Genomic DNA, 25,466 nt, shown 5'->3' on the forward strand with positions numbered 1-25,466 from the left:
TCTTGAATTTTTATTTATTTTTATTAGATTTAGTATGTATTATTGAATATCAATTTTACATATTGGAATTTATCCCAAACTCATTAAAAAATATGAATTGTGGCAATTTTGTAAAATAAAAAAAAAATTATAACCACGATTGAAAAGCGTGGAAAATATTTTAAAGCAATTTAAATCCGTCCGAAAATCGTTTGAAAATTTATCTAGAATCCGTCTCAAAATCGTAGGAAATTAAATTCAATTCCGTCTGAAATCCGTAGGAAATTAAATTCAGTTCTGTCCGAAATTAAATTAAATTCCATCCGAAATCTGTTTGAAATTTAGTCCAATATCCCACAACTGTGTTTGTGCGAAAACCGTACGAAATCCGTCTGAAAATACGATTTGCGATGCGGCTTTTTCGGACAACGCCCAATCTGTCCGAATTCCGTCCGAAAATGCATTTCCGTCCGAATTCCGTGGGAAAGTTCCGTAAATCCTGTCCCAAAACCGTCCGAAATTTCGTCCGAAAATGACCTTTTTTTAGTAGTGGAAACTGGAAGTATCCATTCATTCTTATTGTCCTTGAAGTTCTTTTCTGGTTTCTACACGTGGTCAGACGAAGAAAAAACTGTACTCAGATCCTTTGATGGAGAACACAATAGAAGACAACAAATATGACGCGGAGTCTCGGTCTCTCAGGTTCTTCTGAAGTCTGAAGGTCTTCCGAGTCTGATGGGGTCTTCTGATTCTGGCTAGGTCTTCTGATTTTGATGATCTCCACATAGTCTGATGATGTCAATCTTCAACTTCTGAGAGGCGTCTTTTTCTTCTAATTCAATATGTTGACTTCTGGTTGACCTTTCTCCAGATCTTCTACCATAATCTTTTAAGCTTCTGTTAGTGCTTTTGATGCTTTAATACATGTTTAATCTCTTGATGGATATATTATATGATCCTGCACACTTTTTTTTTTTGAAGAGACTAAAATGAAATATATTACGACAACTTTTGGCCCTCCTAGTACAAGATGTACCCAGGAAGAAACACCAAAAAACAGAGAATATCAGTCAAATTTACAAGGCATCACCAAATGGCAAAAAAGTAACCAAAAGAACAAAAACCAAAATTAACCTATACCAAGAATGGTAAACGGATTGAGCCACCATCCATGATAGTTGAAGGAAAGAGAAGCGTTCCTCACCTTCACCCACCTAAAAGATACCGCCTTAATCTTGTCCACCACCTGAGAAATAGATTTATCCAATGCATTGAAAATTCTATTGTTTCGTGCTTTCCATAATTCCCACGTTGTTGCAAACCAAATAACTTGTAATAACGATTGCCTGGTCCTCGCAGCACCCCCAATATGACTAAATTGAAAAAAATGATCCACCACATTAACAGGCATAACCGTAGAAACACCAATCCACCTGTAAATATGGTTCCAAACACAGCCATAGAAACTACAATGTAAAAATAAGTGTGAAGATGTTTCTACCAAGCCGCAACCTCCTACACAAGATTGAGCCTCAACATCAAGGATTTGACGACGAAAGAGATTGTCTTTGGTAGGCAGTCTATCTCGGAACAAACGCCACGCAAAAAGCAGGACCTTCAAAGGAACGTCCTTATGCCGAACGAAGGGTAGCGGAACCGCAGAATTAATAACTTGTAGGCACTAAGAACAGTGTAACTAGAAGAAGAATCCAATCTCCACAACCATCTATCATTCCGAGTAACCTGCAAGTTAATGTTTTCAAGTAAAAGTCTAAGTTCTTCTACCAACTCCTCCTCCCAAGCAAACAATCTACGTCTCCAAATCCACGCTCCACCATCTAACCCCCACCCTAAACCACACATAGCCGCAACTGTTTCCTCCTTCAACATCGACAGATCAAATAAACGCCTAAATCTGACCCTTAACGACACACCACCCACCCAAACATCAGTCCAAAAAAGAGTATTAAAATCGTCGCCAACGGAGCGGCTAACATGACTAGTGAACCAAAAATCATCACGCACCATGCAAATGTCCCTCCACCATAAGGAGCCATCGCGGCCCCCTTGGCATATGCGCCCCTCCTCCACACCATAACGAGCCGACAACACCCGATACCACAAGTTATCCCTATCCACCAGCAACCTCCAACACCACTTCCCTAATAAAGCACTATTAAACTCCCTAATTCTCCTTACCCTCAAACCACCAACCTTCTGACTCCGACAAACAGAATGCCAATCAACCCAACTAACTTTTCTGTGGTCTACACTACCCCCCCCCCCCCCCCCCCCCCCCCAAAAAAAAGAAATTATTTAAAATAGATTCAATAGAGGAGACAATACCTAATGGAGCTTTGAAAAAAGAAAGAGCATATACCGGCAGAGATGACAGGATAGACTTCAACAAAACCAGATGACCTCCTAGAGACAAGTACCTCGATCTCCAACCCAACAGTCTAGAGTTTATCCGATCAATAAGAGGATCCCAAAACGACAAACGACGTGCATTACCACCAATAGGCATACCAAGATACAAGAATGGAATAGACCAACCTTACAATTTAAGACTAATGATGCCTCAGCCAACCAAGAACCAGAAACGTTTACCCCAACCAACATACTTTTAGAAAAATTCACCTTCAAACCAGACAAATCTTCAAAGAGAAAAAGAGCCGCGCGCATGGATCGAATATTGGCCCAAGATTTTACTCCCAAAATTAATGTGTCGTCAGCAAATTGCAGGTGCGACACTGCCATGTTGTCACGCCTTCCCACTTTGTAACCAGTAAAAAGATTATTGACAGACAACGATTCCATCAACATATGAAACCCCTCAGCAGCTAGCAAAAACAACATAGGCGAAAGAGGATCACCTTGTCTCAATCCCCTTTCAAAAAAGAATTCATCTGTTGGAGACCCATTTACTAAGACTGAAGCAGAAGCAGTCCCAACACACTCCTTAATCCATTTGCGCCACAAAGTCGGAAACCCCATCTTCATCATAACTTCCTCCAAATAATTCCAATCAAGGGAGTCATAAGCTTTTTCGAAATCAACCTTAAAAAGAATCAGCTCCTTCTTACATCTTTTAGCTTCATCAACTACCTCATTCGCCACCAAAATCCCATCAAGAATTTGTCTTCCTCTAATAAAAGCTGACTGTGTATCCGAAATAACGGAGCCAATTACAGAACGCAACCTATAATTAGCAAGAACCTTCGCCAATATTTTGTATAAACTACCAACCATAGATATCGAACGAAAATCATTAAGGCATTGAGGGTTATCAACCTTAGGAATAAGCGCAATAAAAGTACTATTTATTCCTTTGGTCAATTTTCCGTTCCTATGAAAATCCACCAGAAAACGCATCACATCCTCCTTCAGCATGTCCCAAAACTCCTTAATAAAACCGAAAGTAATTCCATCTGGCCCCGGACATTTGAAGTTGTCGCACTCCGATACAGCATCCTTAACCTCATCAATCGAAAACGGCATGATCAAGGTTGTCCCTTCACGATGAGATAACAACCGAAATTGCAACCCATCCATACTAGGACGAGTGACGTTACATGATTTAAAATGGGATGAAAAATGAGAAAAAACCGCAGCACGGACATTGTCAACCCCTTCGACTAACACGCCATCAACAAGAAAAAACGGGATGGAATTTCTTCGTCTACGACAAGACATAATCCCATGAAAAAACTTTGAGTTCGCGTCCCCTTCTTGTAACCACTGCAAACGCGACTGTTGCCAACAAATACTAGCATTAACCCTTGAAAGAGAGAACAACTCCTCCGAAAAACCATGCAACTCCGCTATCTCCTCCTCCAACAAGACCGAATTCTCACCCTTTAACTCAATAGCTGAAATTCGGTCTTTTAAAATTGTAATACGAGACGGAATATTTTTTGAGTGACGCTGATGCCATTCTTTTAAAGATAATTTAATCAGTTTCAATTTTTCTTTTAGGACGTAACCACCCCAACCTTCTACCAGAAAAGAACTCCACTTTTCTCGAACAAAAGAATTATATCCTGTGAATTTCTCCCAACATTTCAACATACGAACCGGTTGAGGTCCCCAATTATCATCATCAATACATAATTGCAACGGACAATGATCAGACAAGCCTCTAGCTGAAGCCACCTGAAAACAATTTGGTCACGTCAAACACCACCTTTCCGATAAGAGGAATCGATCTATACGGCTCATAGACTTCCCATCCCCCCGATACCACGTGAACCTGCGACCCTGGAGTGGTAAATCCACCAAACAAGAATCCTCAATTAACCGGTTAAAAGACACGCTAGCAGCTGATGTCACGCTAACTCCCACACTTCTACGTTCCTCCACATACCGAACAACATTAAAATCCCCACACACACATACATTATGATCATACAAAGATGTCAACCGAACAACCAAAGACTCCCACAGAATCTGTTGACGATTAGCAGCACAAGGGGCATAAACATTAAAAATAGTAAACTCATCTCCTGACTTCACAAAGCGGCCTTGAATTCCTAAAACATGTTCAAAGAAAATCGTAGACCACACCTCAACCTCCTTGCTGTCCCATAGCGTTAATAAACCTCCGGAAGCTCCCACCGAAGGTTGATAAGAGAAATTAAAATGAGTGTTGTTCCAAAGAGAATTACACACCATATTATTACATACTTCCAACTTTGTTTCTTGAATGCATAGAATTAACGGGCATTTCTCCCTCACCATCTGACTAACCTCCCTCTTTTTTTCAACTCCACCTAATCCCCTAACATTCCAAGAAATTATCTTCATAACAAACGCCACACACCACAGCCACTCCACCCCCCACCACCTCCCAACCGCTACTCAACCTAAACCCCTCTCCCATCACCCTCTTTATAATTTCTTCCCACCCTTGACAACACATCAAACATATTATTTTTGTTCCCTTCAAAATTCAAACCCACTGTCTTGCCTATTCCTCGAACATCATCTGCCTTTACCTTATCATTGCCATGAACAACCAACCAATTAGACCAGTCATTATTATTTACAGATGCTTGGGATCCACTTTGAGGAGATTTATCAGAGAAAGAAACAATCCCTTGAGAGCCACCAGCCACCTTCTTCCTCTTCTTAGTAGTCTTACGTAAAGCGCGAAGCACTTCCTTTCTATCAGCGTCAGGGAGACGCGCAATATGTTTCAACCGACGGGCACAGTGACGCAAGTAACCCCCACCCTTCTTGTTTGAAACTCTTGGGGCAGCAACACGACCTTTGCTATTAACTTTTGTTGGAATTGAAAAAGTTGTCCCTCCTTCTATTCTCTTATGTCTATCGATCCAAGCTAAACTCCACGGACCAGCCTGTAAATTCTGAGTTCTGCCTAGAGGACAGGAGGAAGATCGCTTCACCACACGCTTATCAACACTAGGAAAGAAGCGCTGCACATCAACATCCCCTTCATCGCCAAGAACCTTGTTTTTAAGAGCTGAACCATCAGGATCAGGCGCTAAATTCAACACAGAAGGCGAATCCTCATTACCTTCCCGGACATGCACAAAAACGGGAGAAGGATTAGGTGAAGTCTGCTGTTCAGTCATCCCCCCCATAGTTGCGGACTTGTTCAGCATTTCAGGAGCAGCTTCAGACATTTTAGCCCGCGAAAGACCTGCTGAATTTTGTATTTCTCATATAAATGATGCAAAAGTTGCTCAACATCGCCGCTATTTGCCATTTCCTCCATGCCGACATCATGGTTTGAGACATCATCAGCATGTGACACATCATCATCACTCAAACAAGCATCCTCCCCCAAAGAAAACCCACCTTCCTCAACAATTTGAAAATCAAAAAATTCACCATCCACCAATAATGTTGCAGATGTTTTAATAACATTTAAAGAAGATGTTGAAATTAAGACGCGCGCATAATCAAGCCGCCCTTTATCGAGTGTCATGTCATCAAGTCTCAACAAGCGTCCGCAATCATAAACACATAATTTGAAGAAATCCAAATTCCAAGCGTGCAAAGGTACTCCATAAATCCAGACCCAAGCTCCCCTTTCACGAACCACAAAATTCTTATTCCATTTAATCGGCGGCGTGAAGAAATTGTCAAAAAATTCAGCAGCTTGTGCAATAATACCGCGTACATCCTCATCGTTATCTGTTGTTAAGAACACTTTATCTGAACCCAACGGTATAATATTCAGTTTATCAAACCCTGCATCAAAAATCCGACGTTGAACCACTGGAATAGCATCTCCGTTCAACACTGATACCACCACACCTCGACTAGCCCATGCTACATCATGTTCTGTGGAAAAATACTTTGGGACATACCCCTTATTAGCACCCTTCACCTCTACAGCCACCTTCCCACCACCATCTAATTTCTTCCCTTTGGCACCACCTAAGACTCCTCCGTCCACCACCTGAACCATCACACCCTCTGAATTTTTAACACCCTCACCAGCACCATTGCCCTCCTCCTTACCTCCTACGCCCTTCCTAGCCTTACTCTTTTCTCCCTCATACTTCTTAATACCAATGTTCATTTTTTCTCCCTCTACCCTCTCCCTACGTTCACCTCTATTGTTACCAAATCTGTCGAAACTAGCTTCCTTAGCAACCACCCTCCAATCACCAAACCACACATTGTTCAACGCCTTCAATAATTTATGTACATCTCTAACCTTTCCGTAACGCACAAAACCAAAAACACCACCGTTCACATTACGTTTCCGCGCCAAATACACATCTTCCATTAATCCACATACCTCAAAACCTTGTCTCAATTCAACATAAGTAATATCATGAGGAACATTGGTGAAATAAAACGAAACGAAAGCATTATTCATCGTTTGTAGTTTATCGTGCTGCCCTGGTTGTTGCTTCTGAGGACCTGGATTGCGTGTCAGCTGTCTCTGTTGCGAATTCCCAGCAATATGTGATACAAAATCTTGTTGATCGCGAGGGTCATGCAAAATTGAACGCGGTTCCAGTACATGAGCATCTGCATAAGTCAAGCGATCATGAACCCTAGGTCTGTCATGTTTAACGTACTGCACCGTAACCCTTCCATCCTGCGATAACTCCTGATTGCCAAAATCAAAATCTTCATCTGTTACAAAACCGTGATCAGAATCATCCCAAACCCTAACCCTAGGCTGTCCCTGTCGACGATCCCTCGAACCTTCATGCCGCTGATCCTCCCGAAGCCTGTCCCGTTGTCTATCCACCTGTACCTGCGCTTTCCCCTTCCGCGGTCTCACATCAGACCAATCACCCCTATTCCCCCCCTTTTGTGGCACCCTGCTTGGCCCCCGACCCCCCTGTAGTACCTTACTTCCGGTGAAGGTGAATACCGACGTGACTTGCCTCTTTGAAGGCGAGGATAGTCACCACTCTCCCTCTCCAGACCACGCTCTCTCTCTCTCTCTCCCTCTCATTACATATGCTTTTTAAGAATTATTTTTTATTCGGAAAACCCAAATTTTAGTTTGATCCCGCACACTTGAATAGGTATTAGTATATCCAATCGTTCTTCAATACTTTGTTATCCTCAAAACCTTAGAGGAATTGTACAAACCACTTTTGTTCCAACAAATATCATTTTTTTTAAAAGAAAAATCTACATATTATATTAATATGGGAAATATTAATAGATATGCAAAATATAATTCATTTCCTGTCAACAAAAGATAGCTATACTTTTAAAAAAATAATATATACCTATATAAATATTAATATACATATTACATGTTAGTTTTTTAGCTTTTAAGCGGTTGAGTCATAGATTCAATCTAATTTAATCTGGTTAAAATATCTATAAAATTAATTTTAAGAGCAAGTCATCTAACTGAGTTATTCGATTTACTCCGATTCAGTATACAGTTCAACTAATAACCTAGTGGTTCGACCGTTAATCCAGTAACTCAATATCCCTGTAAGGCGATGATCAAAGCGAATTTTAAAACTATGATTGGAGTGATACCATAGGAGGTTTTCTATGGTAGGAGATATACGGCCCCTTTCCTTGGTTTGAAAATTAAGATAGTCATGTGTTAAGACAAACCAAATGTTACATACTGACCACCAAAAATGTTAAGATAATTCAAGAAAAGGAAGGAAACCTTGTGCTGTCATGGCAAGTGAATGAAATAAAACATGAGAAAAATGTAGAGTTGGAAGAAAAGCTACCATGACAAAATAATTAAATTGAAACTATGTTATGATGTTTAAACAATGGAGTGGCACGATGAAGCCACAAAATTTAAAATTATTTTACGCCGCAAAAATCAAAATTGACTTCGTAGCAACTACAATGATGACAATCACAACGATCACAACCGCCATTCAAAACCATGATTACATGATAGGTTTACAAAATTATTGTTGTGATAGTAAGCATTTATTTTTTATGATTTGTAATAAAATAAAATAAAGAACAAGTTTATGATTGGTTTTCTAATCTGTATTTGGAGTTTGTGTAAATGACCACTTAGATTGCTTTTTGTGTCAACCCTCAAATCACAGGGGAATGATTCCTGGTAATTTCAAATTCGATCGAAATATAAGTAAAATTGGATTAAAAATTATTGCATCCGTGAATTAAATATAAATTTTCTGAACTATATATTCGTCTTAGAAGAAATTCGTTAACCACTTTAATCTATCATTTATCATAATTACTCATTGACATAAGGGATTGAAATACACTTTTACTTAAGTAATGTTTAATGGACACCCTATCAACTCATTCTACACCTCGGGTGAACCTCACATTCTCACTCTCTTTGTTTTGTTCCTTAGAAGATATGAATATGACCCCACATTAGATGTAAAATGAATGGATGAATAAGGTCTCCACAAACAATTACTTTATTTTTTTGTACTTTTTTTAGTTGTTGATACAAAGGATTGGAGTACACTTTTACTTTCACGTAAAAGTAAGTTTTTCACAAGGTAAATTAACTTCATATGTGCGTTTAAGTTCCTTTCCTCCTTCATCACATACATGGCATGACACATTAAACAAACTAAGAGATACATACATATATATTTACCATCTTTGTATGGTTACATTTTTTTTGGTATATTTTTATATGATTAGTTATTAATATTCATCATATATGCATGCAACAGCTTAGCTGCCCTGCAGCCACCGTACAAACAAGATCATCTGCTCTTCTGCACCTCCCTCCCTCCCTCTCCCTCTCTCTCTCTCTCTCTCTCTCTCTCTCTCTCTCTCTCTCTCTCTCTCTAAAAACATTTTTATCTTTATCAAATTACCGTCCTCTCCCTAAAAATAAACCCATTGATGAATCAAATCATCTGCCCTAACATTCCCACACACAACAAAAAACCTCACTCTCATTCATCCATATATATCTCACTTTCTCTATATAAACCAAAACAAACTATCACACTTTTCACTCCTTCCACTCCAAACAACACTTTTCACATTTTTCACTCATTCCTCCATATGTCTTTCACTACTCTCTCTTTCCCTCCAATCATGCAAGTGTTGAAACCAACAACACAAATGGAGGCAGCACAACCACCACCACCTTCTCCCTTCAAGCTCAACACACCACCCTGCGAAACGGTGTTCCACCTGACTTCCTCCAACGCAGTGGTGATCTTCAGCATGAGCAGCTGCTGCATGTCGACAGTGGCCAAACAATTCCTCATCAGCCTTGGTGTGGCTCCCACTGTTGTGGAACTGGATAAGCAGGCTGATGGGCCTGCCATCCGGGGTTTCTTGCACCAACTTGCAGCTGGGACTGGGACTGACCAGCCTGTTCCGGCTGTCTTTATCGGCGGTAAGTTCGTTGGCGGTGTACAGACTCTCATGACTAATCACCTCAATGGAACTTTAATTCCTCTTCTTAAGGAAGTTGGAGCTCTTTGGCTCTAAAATGGGGGATGATATGATTTTCTTAGAAAATCATCTAGTTTTATATGAAAGTTATATATTTAGTTGAATATTAAAGCAATGAGTTAAGGTGTACCAAAAGTCATGTTTAGGTATTTCTAAGTTCTAACTTTTAATGCATATTTGCACTTATGTTTTTAAGCATTGCAAAACAAAGATGTGGCGAAATTTACTATAGTTCATTTTATATTTTACCAGCAAATATATGATAGGTCAATTTCTTTCTAGTTTTGAAATTGATTTTTATAAATACAATTAGCTAGCTAGGTGCTAAATTATGTGTGTTAAAAGAAAATGTAACAATGTTTAATTGATATAGTTAAAATGAACAACAAAAGTAATAAAAAAAAACTTGTTTTTCATGCAACAGCTAAACACTCTGAGCTAATTTAAAGAATTTATTATGGTCATCGGATTTTGGTTTTGAACATGTGCACCAAATTATCTATATTAACTTTTGCAAATTTAAAGCAAATTTGATTTGGTGTTTGAATTGTATGCAATAACAATGCTTTTTAGTGATTTATTTATATATATAAAAAAAAAAAAAAACATGAAAACATTGAAGTGTGAACAAATTTATAGCTGTGTGCACTATATTTGTTCTCTTTATTTATGTCGAAGATATTAAAATAAACACTAATTTTAAGTAAATAAATAGTGATGTGCATTTTGTACCCAAAAAAAATAGTGATGTGCATTTATATGATTTTTACCATAGATCATAATTAGTATATTATAGTTATTCTCATTTTTATTTAGAAGATATAAAAAAAAAACTAAATTTATCTAATTGATTAGTGACACAATTATCTCAAAAATGAATTGTACGCTTCAACGACATTCTTTCTTGACTCATTTCGAAAAAATAATATACCAGTGATTAAGTGACACACATTTATCTCGTTTATGATTTTTATAATAAATTATATAATTAAAATATTATAATTATTATCATTTATATTTAGAAAATATAAAAAATTAAATTTAATCAATTGACTAATGATAATCAATTTTTTTTCTTTCTAAATAATGATAATCAATTATCTTGTGTATGAGTTATACCGTCTAAGGAACTGATTAAATAAGTTATAATAATTTAATATGATATACAAAGATGAAAGTTTCACTTACTTTGTGAGTTAGATAAAAGAAGGGCATAGTTTTTTTTTTGGGAAGAAGGGCATAGATGGTTTGTTGATAATTATAAGTTTTGTAAGATAAACAAATAAAATTGATCTTTATAGCCTCAAATAATAAAATGTGTCACAAGTTGAGGGGAAAATTAGAAGGATACAATAGTATTATTAGTGAGAATTTGGTTTCTCAAGTTTTATAGGGGATATCACAAGGATTTCCTAGTATATCACCTAAAATAAAAATCGAGAAACATATAATTAGCATAATAGGTTTTATTTGAACTAGACCATTGACCCGTGCTAACGCACGTGTCATTTAAAAAAGATAATATTCACTGAAAAAATAAGACATTGTAGTTCGCGTGAATCTAAAAAATTTTGTGAATCAAAGCAAAATGTCAATACCAAAGACTTTGTTATTGTTCCATAATTCTAGTACGTAGTTCCTGTTACTTTAAAATAACATATAATTTTAGTTTATTTGCACCAAAAAATTACTTTAGAGATGTGGATGAAATCTCTTAGTTACTTGAATGAAAGAAATTAGGATTAGGAATTTAGTTTGTTTCCACCCAAAACATATTTTAGAGATGTGGATGAAATCCCATACTTATTTGAATGAGAGAAATAAGGATTTTAGTTTGTTTCCACCAAAAAGTTACTTTAGAGATGTGGATGAAATCTCTTGGTTACTTGATGAGAGAAATTAGGATTAGGATTTTAGTTTGTTTCCACCTAAAAAATATTTTAGAGATGTGGATGAAATCTTTAGTAGTTACTTGAATGAGAGGAATTAGGATTTTTAGTTTGTTTCCACCCAAAACATATTTTAGAGATGTGGATGAAATCCTGTAATTATTTGAATGAGAGAAATAAGGATTTTAGTTTGTTTCCACCAAAAAGTTACTTTAGAGATGTGGATGAAATTTCTTAGTTACTTGAATGAGAGAAATTATGATTAGGATTTTAGTTTGATTCCACCCGAAACATATTTTAGAGATTAGGATTAGTAATTGTTAGTAATAATGTTACTAAAAGTGTCACCAAAAGGTAGTAATTGTTACTAATAATGTTACTAAAAGCTATGCTACTAAAATGCTTCAATAACACATCAATGCTACTAAATATAGTTTGAGGAGCACAAACACAAATATATAAATTAAAAAACAAAGCAAGCAAGGCTAAATTATTTATGAAATTCAAGGGACATTTGCTAAATTCAAAGACAAAAAAATAGATGCTTCCAAAACTCTAAGAAACTAAAACTTAAAATTCAAAGTGGAAAGGTGTTGCACAATTTATCTAAACATGGACTAATTGTAAATAACATCAGGGTAGATGGTATCATGTGACCCAACCATCGGAGCACCCCCTCTGATCTTCACACCTTCACGGAGCCTGCGAGCTTCCACAAACCTATTCCAACGCCGTCCTATCTTGAAGTGTTCATAAGGAAAAGTTGCAAAAGTTAGCTCACACACCCATAAGTTACAGCAATCGTCGATAATATTCACAGTTGTCTTGTCTGTATCAAGCATCTGCGGAACATTGCCGGTGTAAAGTAGAATCTGCAAAATTAAAAATCCAAGTAACTTATATCAACTAAACGGAAAAGGAATAAAAGAAGTTAAGGTGGACACGAAAAGTGTATCATACCATGCAACCTTTAGTAACATCATACTCAGTTAATTTTTTTTCGAAATCAAGAACCATGTCAGTGATATTGTGACGATAAGCGAGAAGAGATGTTATTGGGGGGAGATAGTCATCGAAAGTTGCTTGCAAATTCATCTTGTCAAGAAGGAAATGCATAAGGGGATCAAAAACCGGGTAGGGGATACTCTTGTGAAACCTATCAGTCAACTGTATATCAAACTGTCCGTCACCAACAAAAACCAAGGTAATTCAGGCACCAAGATCGATTCTGTAAAAGTCACAAATCGCTTTCCATCCCTTTGTGAGAAAAAATGCTCTGTTTACTCTGTCGACCAATACTTCAAACTTGTTGGACTTAGGATCAGTCAATATTGCATAGCACCCAATTTGATCTCCAAAATCACCGCCAAACATGTTTGGCAAGCATACTGCACCCTAAAAAAATAACAAACAAAAACATCACAAACGTTCATAAAATAGAATGCAAATAATTAAGAATAGGTATATTTTGCAAAAAACACATACAACATCAATGTCATATTCAACGATATATGATCTGTATTTCAGTCTCAGCTTGTTGATTGCTTTGTCAAGATCGGAAAGAGGGTTTTTCACCAACAGACCTACAAAAGATTAAAAGGGATTGAAAGAATGATTTATACTTTACAACATCAAGGAATAAGAGCAAAAGTCTATATATTTAGTATCAACCAGAGTGGAATGAAGATATTGTTATCAGTGAGGCAGTGGTATGACAGCAAAGTCTGAATGTTTCTGGAAGCCATGTTGATTAAGAAATTTCGGTTTAAGAGAAATGTATGGTTTTAGAAAGAGATTTCGGTTTAGGAGAAAGGATTAAAATATATTGGTGAGGGTTTGGAGGAGGGGAGTTAGGAGATATGGTTAATGGAAATCAATTAGATAGGTTTTAGGAGGAGTGAAGTTAGGAAATCATGGTTAGGCTTTGAAGGAGGGGAATTAGAGAATATGGTTAGGTTTTGAAGGAGGGAAAAGTTGCTAAAATATTAGGTTAAAATTAGGGCAACAAAGCTTTGTTTAGGAATAAGAAGACAAGAATAATCTGATGGCATGTTGATTAATGAGCTTGAATAACAGTTGTAAAGTAATATTTTTTTTGACATTTTAGAATGTGAAAATTGAAAATCAAAGAGAGAACCCTAGAAAGTTCTTAAATAATTAACCTTGGCGTTTAGTTTTAACGGAAAATGAGGCAAAAATTTAGAAGAACCGTTAACACTAGGCATGCAGATTGTACTGTGAAACAAACAAAACCCTAGTGATGTCATATTTATGTCCGTTAGTCCGTACTAGTAAATAATATGTCAGGGAAAGGACATGTGTGATGTGTTCTTTCTGTATCATAGTCTTCATATGTAACTAATTAATAACATGCGGATTGCAAAGTGAACTAGTGTTACATATATCTAGAGTTTTATGTACCATGTATATATGATGAAGGATTCTAATGATTATGTTGTTAAGAGTCCCACATCGATTAGGAGTTGGTCTGACAATTTGTTTATAAGTGGGGGGCAATCTTCACCTCATAAGTCGGTTTTATGGGGTTGTGTTAGGCCCAACCACGATTTCTAAGTTGGTAGCAGAGTCTCTTCACGATTCTTGGGCCACCTATTATCGAACCACCCGTCATTTATGTTCATACTTCAGATGTGTAATCCTGAGCGTGACGGGTGTTAAGAGTCCACATCGGTTATGCAGCCTTAGGCAAATTGCATGGGGTTAATTAATTCTCTAGCACCATGAATTATTAATGGCAAAAAGTATTCTGGTGACTGTTTAGTGAGACAATATCTGCACAGAAAATGTCACTGATTTTTGTTGTAATCAATGATTACAAATTTGTGTCTGATTTTGGGAGGGTATGCTTTCAGTTTTTTATGTTTCTTTATTTTGGGAAATATATATGGAGGGTGAAATCATGAACAAGATATGAAATTTGACCAGTGATTCTTATTTCCATTCATGGAAATTGTAACACATGCCAGACACATGTGATGTGAACGTGACCTTTTTTAAGGAAAATTCAAATCTCTTCATTCTTCATCTTTGACTGCCAGTGGTATACTTGTTGTGTAGGGTATTGTTCATTTCATATTTTTTCGGAATTTCCACATTTTTTTTAAGAAACTATCTCTAACACTTGTTAATTGTTATATACATTTTTTTTTTTTATAATTTTATACATTATTCAAAAAATTAGAGTGTGACCAATATATATCTGTAGATTGAATTTGATTTCTAGTTCCTTTTTATTTTGGTATTTCTTATGTTAAGGCTACATATTTTTAAATGCATCTTGAAATAAAAGTTATTTCAAAGTTATTATAAACTTTTATTATTAAAAATGGAACCGTTGTGATATTCCAAAGAGTTTCATCCTTTAAATCAACTTGTCGCTAATATTTAAATTCTTTGAATATGCTACGAGATGTTATATAGAGACACCTTTTGCAATCATCCATATTTTGATGAGATTAAAATTATTTACAAAGAGGCACAATGCTAACTCTTTTTTTTTTACAATTGTCTTTTTTTTAGTTTTAAAGCTAAGTAAGTAATAAGTACACAAAAGAAAAGAGGCACAATTGTCTAATTAAAAATGTAGGCAAAGGCAATTACGTAGAGGCACCATGCAAGCTAATCAATTTTTACAAAAGGTTACCTAGAGCTCTTAGATTATTGCTCAAAAATTAATAGAGCTAACTTTTGCATAAAAAGTGATAGGTTACTTCGATAAATCTTTGACTTGTATTTCTAAGACAAAATAACTCTTTATGCATACTTAACCAATGTATTTATAACACTTGTTAGCATGATATTTTTTAATTTAGAAAAAAAAAGTAATAATCACTATGTAATAAATAATAGGGTTAAAGGTGTTTTACCCCCTGTAATAAAGGTCATTTCCGGTTTCCCCCTATAAAATATCTTTTTTGATTTACCCCCTGTAAAAAATAATTTCGACGAAAAATTTACAGAAGGTAAATAAAAAATATATATTTTATAGGGAGAAAACCAGAAATAACCCCTATAAATATGTTGCAAATTTTGTTTTTGCCCAAACTTTATAATCCTGGCTCCACAAGCAAAAGGGTGCGATATCAAGAGTGCTTTCGAACATCAGGGTTGGTTGTCTTATTTTGAAATGTTCAATGATCATGCGTATACAAATCTAGTATACTTCTGGGTAATGACTGAAGTTGTTGATTTTTATGAAGCCGGTAGGGAATTAAAGCTCAAGTAGAAAGAGTCTAAAGCTAACAAAGGGAAAAGTCATCAGGAGCTGGATTTGAAAGAGTTTTATAGACTAATTTCTAAAATGTCTTTTCAAAGTATTCTTTTAAAGGATAAAATATCTACATGATGATTCCATTGAATGCATGTGTGAAGTAATAAAACAGAATGCATGTCACTACAAGAAACATTGAAGTTAGCTAGGAATTATACCGAGGAATTAAGTTTCCTCGCTAGCGACATTGCATACCGAGGAAAATTTCCTAGGTAAGCTTCTTTGACCGTTTGACCACTTTAAAGCTTTCAGCATGTGTGTTAGCGAGGAAATAGAGGTGTTACCGAGGAAATATTTCCTAGGTAAACACATGGTACAAAATGCAACAGCTTTTTGCAGGTAAAGGTAACATGGCAGCTGTATTTTCACGTTGGAGAGTGAAAAAGCCCAGCAGATGCAATTGATATTAGCAGGTGAACGTTGAAATGCATTGTTGGGTTATTTAATTGGCTTTATGTGTGTGTGTGTGTGTGTGTGTGTGTGTGTGTGTGTGTGTGTGTGTGTGTGTGTGTGTATATATATATATGTCTTTGAACACTTCTCTATTACATTTTCCATTCCATATTTTTGACACTTCTCACTACAATTTTATTTTCCATCTCTACTATTCAACAATTGCTCTTGCATGTGTTTTTTCTTCATATAAGGTAACTATTTTCTTAATTGATTTCAACTTTTATATTTATAAATAAAATGTTAATGTAATATATGTTATATTATTTTTTGCAGTTAATATTTAGTTCCATTTCCTATTACAAGTTGTTGTTGCTGCTGGCTACTACTTTTTCGATCTGCATTGTCATCAAATTATATTATTTGAGGTTAGTTTTTCTTATTTATTTAAAATTATAAGTAAAAATATTGTTGGGATTAACATTTAAACTGTTTGTTAATATCTATTAAAAGATGTTAGTAAAATTGTTGTTTTTTTTTTAAGGAAGTTAAATTGTTGTCTTAGTTATTGATAAAAATATCAGTTTTTTTTTAGCAAAGATAAAAATATTAGTTAGTAAAAATAATGTTAGGTTAGTAATTATTTTAGTTATTTTTGCTGGAGTTTTTTTTCTTCTAGTTTTTTTTATTTAATGTTAGAACAGTTAGTCCCTATAAAAATAATTAATATTTTAAGTTTCGTTCCTATAAAATTTTAATGATAATTTTAGTTCTTCAAAAAATTATAAATTTTAATAATCCTTATTTTTAGAACTTTTTAAAAAAATAGATATTTTTAGTCCTCCAAAGTAATCCTTATAAAAAGCAAACAGTGGTCATATTAGGTGAGTCATCAAAGCTATAACAGTATAGAAATGTTGGTTAGTAAAAAAGCTAATTTCTAAGGAATTGGGTTGTTAATTAAAAAGAAATATATTCTTATAGAAAATATAAATTAATTTGAATTAATGTGAATGATGCAGAAGATTATAATTTTTAATAATAGTCATTATTTTGAAAACTTTTTACAAAAAATAGATATTTTTGGTCCTCCAAAATAATCCTTATAAAAAACAAATAGTGGTCATATTAGGTGAGTCATCGTAGCGAGAACAGTATAGAAATGTTGGTTAGTAAAAAAGCTAATTTCTAAGGAATTAGGTTGTTAATTAAAAAGAAATATATTCTTATAGAAAATATAAATTAATTTGAATTAATGTCAATGATGCAGAAGATGGATCAGTATATTCTTCATCGAAGTTGGATGTACGATAGAAAAAGACCGGGAAAAAGGACACTTAAAGCTCAATTTAAGGAAGGAATTCGTGAATTTGTTGCTTTCGCCATGTCGCAAGATATTTTTAGAAGTGAGGGAGGGATTAGATGTCCGTGTCTTAAATGCACGTGTAGGTTGATTCAGAGCCCAAAAGATGTCATATAACATTTAGAGGATGTTGGTTTTATGGAGGATTATTATCTGTGGAGACATCATGGTGAACAAGAGCCGGATGAGTTTGATGTTAATATGCAGGCTTCAAGCAGTGGAGCACATACATAGTGTGAAAACTTTGGCCTCATGGAAGATATGGTCGGTGACGCTCTCGGGGTGAATTTGTCTTACAATGAGGGCATTGAAGAGGAAATAATCCCGAATGAGAAGACGTTGAAGTTTTACTCAATTATAAAAAAAGTAAATGAACCGTTGTTTGAAGGGTCGTCTCAGTCGAAGTTATCCATGTGTGTGAGGCTTTTAGCTGGAAAGTCAAATTGAAATGTACCCGAAGAATGTGCGGAGTACTACACAAAAATGATGAGGGATTCGACTCCTGTACCAGAAAATTTACCATTAAGTTATTATGAAGCTAAGCAATTGGTGATGAAGTTGGGATTGGAAGAAAAAAAGATTGATTGTTGTGTTAACGGGTGCATGTTGTTTTACGACAATGAATTTGGTAAGACTGATGGCTCGTTGGAGGAGTGTAAATTTCGCAATTCACCAAGGTATGGAGTGAGTGGCGATGATGTTGATCGTAAGAAGAAACGAGTCGCAATCAAGTCAATGTTTTACCTGCCAATAATACCAAGACTGAAGAGATTGTTTGCATCAATGCACACGGCTGGTCATATGACGTGGCATTATTACAATAAAACTGATTCAGAGGTGATGTGACATCCTTGTGACGGAGTGGCGTGGTAGCACTTTGATAAGGTACATCCTGATTTTGCAAACGATCCACGTAATGTGAGACTTGGATTATGCTCTGATGGATTTACTGCGTATAACACAGCGTCGGTTAGGCCTTATTCTTGTTGGCCAATAATTGTTACCCCATATAATCTTCCTTCTGAAATGTGCATGACAAAACCTTACATGTTCTTGAGTTGTATTGTACCAGGACCGTCGAACCCAACTGACAGTATTGATGTGTTTTTAGAATCCTTAGTTGATGATTTGAGAAGGTTGTGGGTTGGTGAAGTGACATACGATATTGCAAAGAAGGAGAATTTCACATTGAGGGCAGCTTTAATGTGGACTATTAACGACTTTCCTGCATATGGCATGTTGTCTGGATGGTCGACTCATGGTAGATTAGCTTGTCCTCATTGCATGAAAGATACAAAGGCATTTTACTTGATAAATGGACGAAAGAATTCGTGGTTTGACTGTCATCGTTGCTTCACACCAGACGATCATGAATTCCGGAGGAAGAGGAATCAGTTTAGGAAAGACACGATTGAAAAAGATGGTCCACCTCCTAAGATAACATCAAATGAAATATTCCGTAGATTCAGCGCTCTATGGAGATTTCCAGATGTTGGCCAAAGAGTCAGATACGAAGGATACGGTGTAGAACACAATTGGACCAAAAGAAGTATTTTTTTGGATCTCCCTTCTGGAAAGACAATTTACTAAGACATAATCTGGATGTTATGCACATTGAAAAGAATTTTTGTGACAATATAGTTAACACAGTGATGAATGTCTCTAGTAAAACAAAAGATAACGAGAAGGCTAGAATGGATTTGCCAGAGTATTGTAAGAGACCAGATATGGAGTCAAAACTTCTTCCAAATGGAAAATATCTGAAACCCAAGGCTGTTTATAGTTTAACCAGTGCTGAAGCGAAATCTGTTTGTCAGTGGTTAAAAGAATTGAGGATGCCAGATGGATATTCTTCTAACTTGTCAAGGTGTGCCGACGTTGAAAATGGAAGATTGCGCGGGATGAAAAGTCATGATGATCATGTTTTCTTGGAGCGCTTCTCTACCACAAAAAAGAGCTTTAATATCGCCCATTTAATAGCACTTACATAAAAAGTGCTATCAAAGCACTAGAACAGAGCCCCTAGAATAGCACTTTGAGGAAAAATGCTATTAATGCAATTAATGCGGAACATTATGTTAGCACTTTTATGGAAAACGGTATTAATGCCATTAACGCTGAACATTATGTTAGCACTTTTATCGAAAACGCTATTAATGCCAATAGCCAAAAATAGCGACTCTGATGTACCAAGTGCTATAATAAAAAGATTAATTGAATAAAATCTATCATATCTTGGTGTCGAACCTGTGACCCCCTAGTTTGCTAATTAGTAATAAAGAAATAATATAAATGAACGTAAAAAAAATGAGATCAAAATTAAAATTAGAAAAAAAACACAGTCAATCCATCTCTACCTCATTCTTCATCGTGTTCCACTCCTCTTTCTCTACATATCGTCGATATCAAACCTCCCATCCCTCCCATGGATTTCATCCATAATTCTGCGTCGAACCTTGGGTCTTCGTTCCTACCCATCCATCGCCTTCTTTTTCACAACCACCGCCTTCACCCCTTTCTTTCTCTTTGATCCTTCTTTCTCCAAAACCCCTTTTTTCTTTCTGCTAGGGTTAGGAATTTTACTCCTTCCTGCTCCACGTATCTTAATTTCAATAAAATATTCCAAATCTCTAGTTGAAGAATCTTCTTCTCGATGACCTCATTCTTCATTACGGATCTCTATCTACGGGTATCCACAAGAAGAGAAAATGCAAAATTCAATTAAGGTTTTTTTTTTCCCTCGCTCTAATTTAGCTTATTCATTTGTTTTTGCTTGTTTGTATTGGTATCGGTGTGTCTCTGTGTTATTGGAAGTTTTTCTTCCAATTTTTATGGTTAAATTTCACTAAAAACACTTTAAAGTTGTTAGCACTTTTATATGCTTTAAGGAGGCAATCAACTCTCTCATTTTTATCTGTAGTTTGGTTACTCACCGATTGATGACTAGGTTTTGTTGTATTTTGTTTTTTTATAGAGTTTGTTTGTTTTTATTATTTGTAGTTGTTATTGAGTGGGTACTTCTTTGGAGATGAAATGATATATTCACATGTAGTCAATTGTGATTGACAAAAGTATAAGATTATCCTTCAAAAAAAAAAAAATATAAGATTAGTTCAATTTTTTTTTACGATCCAAATTCAAGTCTAATTATGTGAATCTTGTAGTTTATTTCTTTTTGGAAAGGATCATTCATAATTTAACTAGTGATTATATTGTTTGGTTAATTGATACTCCTTTAATGTATGTTTGTGTTTACAGAGATATTATTACATTATAAATTTATATATGCTCATAAGAGTGTGTTTACGAGTTGAATTTTAGAGGGTTTAGTCTATATGTTCATATATATATTTGATTTGATACTTTATAAAAATTGAAAGAACATCATGATAAATGAGCATATATTATCATGTTACTTTTTTTTTTTTTAATCAAATATATATCATAAGCTTAGCCCTTCGAAGCCTTCCCCTACAAAAACAAAACTTGCAAACACACTCTAAGTGTATTACTTATATTATGTGCCTTCAATTTTCAATGAGCATATATTTGATTTCTATAAATGCAAGTCATATATTCTTAGTCAATTTCCTAATGAAACAAATGAACCTTCACATATTCCTACGTGTTAATTTTCTATCTCTGTACAAACTCAGTCTAGTATGATTGAAAGCCAATGAAAGAAAAATAGATATATATTAAAAATAGCTGAATGCAGAACAAAATATTCTCATAGGAAAACATCTCAAGCTCCCTCACTACTGTATTCCTTTGATTTGAAGTGTTTCTTGATATCTCTTTGCATTGGATTTTGGTATGCAACGTGTGTTCTTCAAGCATATATTGGAGTTTGGCAAGTTTTCCTATTGTATGTGTAGTACAGGTTGGACTAAGTGTTTGAGGCATATTATCTTGTAATATGATTGGAGGTTTTGAGCTAGTACATACAAATATTTATTCCACTTCAAGTATGTATGTTGAGATTTGGTTTTGGTGAGGTTATATCCTACTATAAAATTTACTCAAATGCAACAAGGTTATTTGACCTTATCCCTCACTCATGAATAGGTTTCATGAAGTTGTTGATTAGCTTTTGTTCAATTGTTTCTTGTTTTTTTTTTTTTTTGAAACTAAAAGAATTTTGTCAATGTACAATTGGTGTGAAATGGCCGATGGATTATCCTCCAACCAAACATTATCTAAAATAATATGAGCCTCTTAGGCCAAAATGTGAGCAGCCTGGTTCCCTTCTCTCCTAATGTGTTGAACTTTCATATCCTCAAACAAATGCTTCTTGTCTGAATCCAAAATGACTGCGAAAACAACAATCGATGGGACAAAGAATATTACATCTAATTCCCCCTTTGCTTAAACTTTCTCTAACAGGGATGATTTTGTTAAAGAATCTTCCACACAAGTGTTTTTTGTCTAGGAGTGTTATTGGTTAACCAAATTTTGTCCCAAAGTTTATTATGATGATCTGAACTTGAAGGGCATGTGCTAGTTTGCCTCTCCCAATTTTTTATCTCATAATATCCACTCTTAACAGAGTATTTACCATCCTTTGTGTAGTTCCACATAATTAGTATTGGTTATGGGGATTTTTAAAATAGCTTCCTGATCTATAGGATTAACAATCCTATTAATGAGAGTTTGGTTCCAACAATTTGATTCTAAGTCTATTAGGTCCCTAACTAGCAAAACACCTACTGTCATGTTATTTGGGGTTAGGAGTTTAGAACTGTTTAGACTAGGAATCCAATTATCTTCCCATACATTGATGGGCTTTTCATTCCCCACGATCCAGCAACAACCTTTCTCTAGGATCCATTTAGCATGATATATACTTCTCCATATGTTCAATTGTTTCAAATGCTCTAAAATTCCATATTATTTATAACACTGATTTTTGTGTTTTCAGCCCCTATTAAAACTCAATGTCGATGACATGATTGTTTGATGTAATTGAATTTACTCTCTAGATGTGTTTAGTTCATCGACCCTTTGTCAAGTTAGCTGCACATTTTACTAGACTATGCAATACCTTTGTCTTTGATGGTTAGTTGAACATATGAATTACATACTATTGTTGGTTTAATGTTTTCTAAATTGTATTCAGGTATTGTTGGCTCTTGAGAGGATTGAACAAGATTTTGAGCTAACACACGATGTATTTCAACATGCTCATTGGGGTACTGTTGTGATTACTTCCTCTTCCTATCTTTGTTTGCGACTACATGTTTTTAAAGTTTAGGTTTTTGTTTTTCACAATTCATGATGACTGATATCTTCTTGTATATTTGTGTTACGTTACATGATAGACCGTTTTCTAGCCTTAGGATCAAATTTCTCATATGTTATCTCATGTTTGAACTTTGAACAATTGACATACACCTTTTAGCAAAAAAAAGGTTTTCATGGTATCAAATGAATATAAGAAAAATGAATAATGAAAATTAAGTGCTTATGTGTGTTCCTACTATCTCAATTTAGAGAAATGATTCAGGTAAGAAAATTAGATAAGCGGGATCCCAAAATGCTATCAGAATGAATCAAATGCTATGAGAATGATAATCTGTAAAAGGAAATTTTTATTTGGTTATACCCAAAATACAGTGTTTTATACAATGCTTGTTGAACTTTGTGTAGGAATGTTAAATTTGTAGTGAACATATATTGTTCTAATATAAATTTAGTGTGTATCTATGTGCTTATGTTTTCAATTTGTTCTCAATATACTTATATTCTTGATGTTGTTCTTATAATTAAAATTGAATGATACTTCATGCAGTACATAAAGATTAAATGTATACTTATATTCTTGATGTTGTTCTTATAATTAAAAGTGAATGATACTTCATGCAGTACATAAAGATTAAATGTATACTGTGATTATGATTAAAGATTAAATGTATGTTTTTATTGAATTGACTTTATAGTTAAAAAAGTGAGTATATGTAGAGTATAAGTTTTTCTTTTCCTTCCATGACACAGGTGGAACAATTGGGAAAAAGCTTATGTCTGAAGTTGATAAAGAAATTATTGATCTTTAAAGGTGTCATTTGATATTTGTTAAGAACACTCCAAGTGTAAAAAATCATATACAGGATTGATTTATACTGTTTTGAGGTTTTTATTCAATTTTCGGATAATAATTGATTGATCATTTATTATAATTTTGTGGTACAGTTTGGTTGATCATTTCTTATATTTCAAGAAACTTTTATTTCATGAAAGATGTAATTTTCATACTTGTTATTGGAATTAGAGTTGTATTTAGTTGTTAGGATCTTTTATAATGGTTATGTTTTTTTTTAAGGATTTATAATGAATATGTTGAATAATTTGTATAATGTTTTTTATGTTTAACGAAATTCCTTTTATAAAAATAATTTTTTTTTTTTAAAAAAAGGAGGCTTATGATAGCACTTTCTAACATGCTGCTATTAAAGACAGGGTCTGTAATAGCCCTCTTTTAAAAGAAACGCTATCAAATCTTGTTAGAATTATCTGTGTTAGTCATGGAAAACGTGGGCTATGATGGCACTTTTAGCGAAGGCGCTATTAATGACAGGGTTTCAATAGCGCTTTAAATGTGCTATTATAAGTGCTGTACTTACAATAGCGGGGGATTTAATAGCACTTTTAAGTGCTATTGAAGGTCAAAAAAAGTGCTATTAAATCCCTTTTTTGGTGTAGTTTCCAATTGCGTTTTCTTCATTGCCTAACCATGTTATAAATCCGTTGATTGAAATTAGTCAATTTTTCAGAGACTTGTGTGCTTCAACATTGAGGAAGGATGAACTTATTAAAATGGATCATAATATTCCTATCATTCTCTGTAAATTGGAGCAAGTTTTTCCCCCAGGTTTCTTTGATTCTATGGAGCATCTAGTGGTACATCTCGCGTACGAAGCTTGGCTCGGTGGACCTGTTCAATACAGGTGGATGTATCCTTTTGAAAGGTTCATGGGCTATTCAAAGCGAACGGTGAAGAACAATTCAAGGGTTGAAGGATCAATAGTTGCAGCTTATTGTGCTTGTGAAGCTTTGAATTTTTGTTCTCATTAGTTCAATCACTTGATGTTGACACCAATAAGTGTTAGAAATGAAGTTATTGCCGAAAATGAATGGAGTCCGTCAACCTTATCAGTCTTTCGTCTTCTCGGTAGTCCTTCTGGGTCAGGGAAAAAATACTGGATGAACGATGCAGAGTTACGGTCGGCCGAAGTTCATGTGTTGATTAATTGTCAAGAAGTTGGACCAACCTTCATTACTTTCAAGTATTAAATGTTGGGGAGATATACACTAGTTTTCTAAGATGGTTTAAAGATCAAGTGTTAAATGTTGAGCCCAATATGCATATATTACACTTGAGAGGATTAGCTGATGGTCCGCATAGACGTGTAAAAAAATGGCACACTTACTTTGTCAATGGATTTAAATTTCATACCGAATCATGGACGATAGGCAAAAAAACAATTAACAGTGGTGTTTACGCATATGTTGAACAAGACAACAAAGTTGTGTTATTTTATTGTGAGTGGTTTGACCCGAGGAATGGGACAAAAATTGATCCAAAGTACAAAACCGTTGACATAAGAATGGACAGAAGATATAATGCATTTGACTCGTTCATCTTGGCAAGCAAAGTTACTCAAGTGTATTA

General features: G+C 35.0%; 1 protein-coding gene and 1 long non-coding RNA gene across 2 annotated transcripts; both read left to right on the forward strand.

Annotated features, from left to right (window-relative positions):
• The first annotated feature begins 9,431 nt into the window (after window positions 1-9,431).
• Window positions 9,432-9,897, forward strand: LOC120578105 (monothiol glutaredoxin-S10). The gene has a single exon (XM_039830179.1). It carries the CDS (start codon window positions 9,463-9,465, stop codon window positions 9,895-9,897), a length of 435 nt encoding a protein of 144 aa, XP_039686113.1. The 5' UTR covers window positions 9,432-9,462.
• Window positions 9,898-15,745: 5,848 nt separating this feature from the next.
• LOC25486713 (uncharacterized) lies at window positions 15,746-23,995 on the forward strand. Its single transcript, XR_005644117.1, has 4 exons — window positions 15,746-16,862; window positions 17,705-20,523; window positions 22,917-22,989; window positions 23,792-23,995. It is a non-coding gene; the product is annotated as an uncharacterized lncRNA (long non-coding RNA).
• The last annotated feature ends 1,471 nt before the right edge of the window (window positions 23,996-25,466 follow it).

Source organism: Medicago truncatula, chromosome 2, assembly GCF_003473485.1.
Source record: "Medicago truncatula cultivar Jemalong A17 chromosome 2, MtrunA17r5.0-ANR, whole genome shotgun sequence".
In the NCBI taxonomy this organism is placed as follows: Eukaryota; Viridiplantae; Streptophyta; class Magnoliopsida; order Fabales; family Fabaceae; genus Medicago; species Medicago truncatula.